The sequence below is a fragment of the Octodon degus genome, unplaced genomic scaffold (assembly GCF_000260255.1).
Source record: "Octodon degus isolate 3935 unplaced genomic scaffold, OctDeg1.0 scaffold00049, whole genome shotgun sequence".
Classification (NCBI taxonomy): Eukaryota; Metazoa; Chordata; class Mammalia; order Rodentia; family Octodontidae; genus Octodon; species Octodon degus.
In genome coordinates this window covers 1,373,278-1,378,179 of record NW_004524625.1, presented here as the reverse complement: position 1 = coordinate 1,378,179, position 4,902 = coordinate 1,373,278, and the positions used below count along the sequence as shown (strand labels likewise).

Below are 4,902 nucleotides of genomic sequence, written 5' to 3'. Positions count from 1 at the left end.
TGGGCAGGAGGTGGGCAGGAGATGAAGGCATGGGGACTTCTAGGTGGGCAGCAGGTAGAGGCATGGGGACTTCTAGGTGGGCAGGAGGTGGGCAGGAGGTGGAGGCATGGGGACTTCTAGGTTGGCGCGATCACAGTGTATTGGTGGTGGGAGCAAAGGACACACAAGCAAGATGAAACAAGAGCTGGACACCAAGCAGAGGGTGGCCGCATCTGGCCAAGGGCTTCATCTGCCAAGTGTAGGGAGTACAAGTCAAGAGGCCACTACAAGCTGGCCCTGCAGATAAGGCATGTGGGAGGGAGACTGATAAGAACTACCAGGTTTCTTGTTCTCCTTTTTACTGCCAGGCCCCAAGGGGTAGACTCAAAGGTTTCTTCTAGTAATCAGGACCCTGCCTGGGCGGGGCCAGGAGTTGTTGCCACTGGGCTGGGCTGGCCTGGGCTGGGTCCCGCCCTCTTCCTCCTGAGCTCCTACAGCCTGGAGCTCGACAGAGCTCAGCTCAGTCTCGGACCCTGGCCAGCATGGTGGAGTTTGCCCCTCTGTCAGTGCCTTGGGAGCGCAGGATACAGACGTTCGCAGTCCTACAGTGGGTCTTCTCCTTCTTGGCCCTGGGTAAGGCTGGCTGGGTAAGACTGGACCTATGGGCTTCTGGGGGGGCAGAGCAGCCATGCCAAGTGCATACAGGACATTGGGGGTGGCAAAATTGTAGAGGCTTTGCTGTGCAGAGAGTCCCAGCCCACATTCCTGGGTCTGCCTGAAGTCTTTGACATTGGGTAGGATCACCCATGGCTTTGTGCAGATTTAGGATTTCCTGAGCTGTGCTGTGGGCTCCTCCTTGGCCTGGGAAGAGGGCCTGCTACAGGCTGCTGAGGGTGAGGGAGCATCAGGGGATCTGGAACTGCGCCTTGGGTGATGGGTAGGATGGGTTTTCATCTCGCCTTTTGGAAAAGGGAGGCCGGGAGTGGGGGAGGGGAACAGGGAACAGAGTTGTCAGAAGGGGCTAACTGTGCTGCTCTGCAGGACCTGGTGCTGCCTCTGCACAGCGCAGACTTGGCACAGGCCTGGGCTGGCCTCCCACAGAGACAGAGTGCATGGCGCCCGGCTGCTGCAGGGAGCTTTTTCAAGGAGAATTTGGGATGGTGGATTGAGAAGGGTTGGCTGGGAATGTGGGGGAGCCTGCCTTCCTCTGGAGTTACCATCCTGGCTGCCAGGTAGACAGCTGTGCACATGTTTGTCTGTAGTGTGTGCTCCCTCTCCCTCTCCCTCTTCCCCTCCTTCTGCTGCTCTCTCCTCCTCCCCGTTTCAACTTCCGAAAAATTTTTCCTTTGAAGGATTCATCCTTGCAGAGCAAGCCCTCTGGGACTCTGCCCCAACTATCCTTTCTAACTGACCTAACTGATCTCCATCCCAAGGGTTGTGAGTTATTTTACTTTGTATTTTATTAGTAGTAGTAGTAGTATTTTATTTAATTTTTGAGACAGGGTCTCACCGTATAGCTCAGGCTAGCTTTGAACTCACCATGTAGCCCAGGCTGGTCTCAAACGCAACAATCCAAGTATGAGGATTACAGGTGTCCATCATCACACCCAGCTGTACTTTTTACATATGGATGGTTTGTCTCCATGATGCTGGTGAATGAAAACAAATGCCCTAAAGGCCCAGGCTGCAGATTATAGGCCTGGGCTTCTGCTCTGGCTAGAGGAGGAAAAGCTGAGGCAGCAGAGAGGCAGGGTTGTGCAGAGGAGGTGTAGGCTGTGGAGGAATCACAGAGAGGAGGCCGGGGCCTAGTCAAGTCAGAGGGCAGTGGGGCCTGCAGCCAGGTGAGCTGTGACCAAGGGGTCACTGGGAGGTGCAACAGAGTGCTTAGCCTGGCGACCTGGAGGACAGGGGTATGGCCCACTGGCTTGCACGTGTCTACTGTGCTGGCCTGTGGCACCCGCCTGCATCCACTATTAGTTAGAGGAGGCTGGGAAGGCCAGGTACAAACCTAGAAGTCAAAGTAAACCCAGGTGGGGAGGACTACACAGAGGGCAGCTAAGAAAAGGGATCTGGGCCCCTTTGCGTTAAGAGTAGAGTTTCTCTTGTCCCTTGTTCCTTGTCCCAAGGGCAAAAGGAAGTGTCCCGGAGGCTTCCAGTAGGGTGACAGGGTTCAAGCTAGTGTTAAAGGTCCTGGTGCCTGCAGCACAGGTGTCTGCTGTGTTTGGCGTGTGGGAGAACAGAGCGAGACAAAGGCGCTCATGGTCTAGTGAGGGCCCACAGGTTGCTATTTTTGTACAGTCCAAGTCTAAGGTGGTTTTCCTATTTTTTTTTTAATTTTAGGGAAGGGTCTACTGGGTATTCAGGGTCTGGATTGAGGACTCGTAGTAATCCACCTGTTTACAGCCTCCCAGGAGCTGGGATTGCAGGCACATGCCACCTCGCCCATTCTCAATTGCCGTCTCAGCACGCCCGGGGGTGGAGCCGGCCTGGCAGGCCCGGCTATCGAACCCCAGCCCCTGCACATGCTTGCAGGCACTTTAATCCACTGAGCTATTAGGCCGACGTGGTTTTCCTAGTCCTAAAAAGGTGGTTTTCCTAGTCCTAAAAAGGTGTTTTTTTTAAAAATCTTTTATTTATTCATTTGGTACAGGGTCGCAGTGAGCAACTCAAATTCGTAGTGATCGTCCTAGCTCAACCTTCCATCACTGGGATTACAGGTGTGAACCACCATGCCCAGTTTTGGTGGCCAACATGGCATGTGGTACCAGGGAGCAAACCTGGGTCCTTGCATTTGCCAGGCAGGTACTTAGACCACTGAGCTATCTCCCTAGCCCCAAAAGGTTGTTTTAAATGGCTTCTGAAGTACCCACCTACACAGTATGCTTCAATTGGAGCTGCAAAGGCTAGAATGTTTGCTGCTTGGACCCTTAAGGAAAACCCTTGGTACAGGGGCTGGCAGGGGTGGAGGGAAGGATCTCTAAAGATCCAAAAGCTATTTAGGAGCTGGGAATCCTTGGGTACCTGCAGCAAGGTGTTAGTGGAGAGGAAGATGTGGGCAGCTTGATGCCTGCGTCTCATCTGCCTCTGGTGGGGGCCCTCACTAGCACTTAGAGAAGGCCTGGGGGTGCGGGAAGCAGAGGCTTGTTGAGGGGCCTTAGCCAATCGGCTATACCCCCCTCTGGGCCTCCTAAAGCAGGCTTTTAAGTGTTTCTCTTCAGGTCTGTATGTGACAGAGGGTGTCTCTCTTACATTCCTGAAACACCTGCTCAGGGTTTACCTGCTGACAGGAGCTCAATGAGGCTGGGGTCAGAGCAGCGTGGGGACAGCAGCGTGTGGGCGTGTTTCCGGCCACATCCCCAGGTTTAAAATAAAATACGAATATATTTTAAGTAATGGATAGTAAGCACCCTCTGTTTCTTAACATTTTTTTTTCTAACTACAAAAGTAACATGTACTATAACACATTCAAACACAGCGAATGTCCCTAAAGTAAGACTTTCCAAGTAGCCACTACTAACAATTTCTAGGGCCAGCCAGATAGCTTGGGATTAAAGTGCCTGCTTAGGCAGACACAGGAACTGGGGTTTGAGCCTCAGTGTGCCATGCCAGCCCCATGCCGGGGTGCACTGAGACTGGATTGGGATGGGGCTTGGTGGCACACACTTGTAATCTCAGCGCTTGGGAGGCTGAAAACAGGAGAATCACAAGTCCGATCTGTGTAGTGAGACCCTGTAGATCTTGTACTAAATACATTAAAAAAAAATTCTGCTCTCTAGAGCTGATTTTCTTCAGCTGAGAGCCACCTGTAGACTTTTGGTTTTACGCAAGGGGAGTGAGTCTTAGCTGGGGTTACTACTTTTTTTTTTTTTACATTAAACATGTATTTTTCTGTTATATATATGTTTGTATTTTATTTTAAACACAAAATGTAAAAAAAAATAAACAGTTTCAAAACAGTAGGAGAAACTAGTAGGAGAATAATAATAATCAACACGCTGCACATTGTTATATTTACAGTAATATTCAGAGTACAAGCTAGAGGCAGGAAACACTGTTCAGCCCCTCAGTGATCCAAGAGAAATCTTCTGTATAACTATCTTAACTGTCTTGTTTCTTCCCTTTTCCCTTCCTTGCCCCTTTCTCCCATCACAGTTTTTCTTTCCTTTTGAACAGTTTCTTCCCTGTCCACAGCATCTATTGTACATTTTGCATTTTGTTTACTCTTTCAGTTTCTCACACTAGTCACGCAATACAATGCTTGCACACATGGGTCTGATTTATTTTACTTATGAGTGTGGTTTCGACTTACATCCCTTCACCTATGAGTCTCAAGTTTATCTTTCTTCATGGCTGAGATATATATAGATAGATAGAAAGATAGATAGATAGATAGATAGATAGATAGATAGATAGATAGATAGATATCACATCTTTTTATTCATTCCTTGGTTGATGGGCATTTGGGTTGTTTCCAAGATTTAGCTATTATAAATTGTGCTGCTATAGACATAAGTGCACATATATTATTGTGTTATGATGTTTTTAATTCTTCTGGGAAGAAACCCAGAGGGGAATAGCTGGGTCAAGTAGGATGTCTAATCCTATTCTTTAAAAGAATTTCACTGTCCTGCTTCAAGGTTGTATATGGTTAGATTTCTGGACTTATATGTAAACATAAGAATTATATAATTCTTTATGCCTATTTTTTAAAATGTATTTTAATTTTTAAATGTTTTTTCATCATTTTCTGTAGGGACTTAAAGTTCAACATATTAATACTTGATGAAAAATACCTGTTCATGTTATGCCTAAGATGTTTGATATTCAGACAGATAGTGAGCTTAAGCTTAACAGCCTAGGTTGTATGGTAATAACAATAAGCTTGTCTTCTGGAGGGTTAACAACCTAAGTTTGCAGACCAAA

At 48.2% G+C, this 4,902-nt stretch overlaps 1 protein-coding gene across 1 annotated transcript in view; it reads left to right on the top strand.

The window, feature by feature from the left end:
• The first annotated feature begins 521 nt into the window (after nt 1-521).
• The window catches only part of Mogat2 (monoacylglycerol O-acyltransferase 2), a 19,364-nt gene continuing 14,983 nt past the window's right edge, over nt 522-4,902 (top strand). The window contains exon 1 of the mRNA XM_004632581.2: nt 522-612. Coding sequence (XP_004632638.1) covers nt 522-612 — 91 coding nt within the window. The remainder of the gene's footprint in view (nt 613-4,902) is intronic.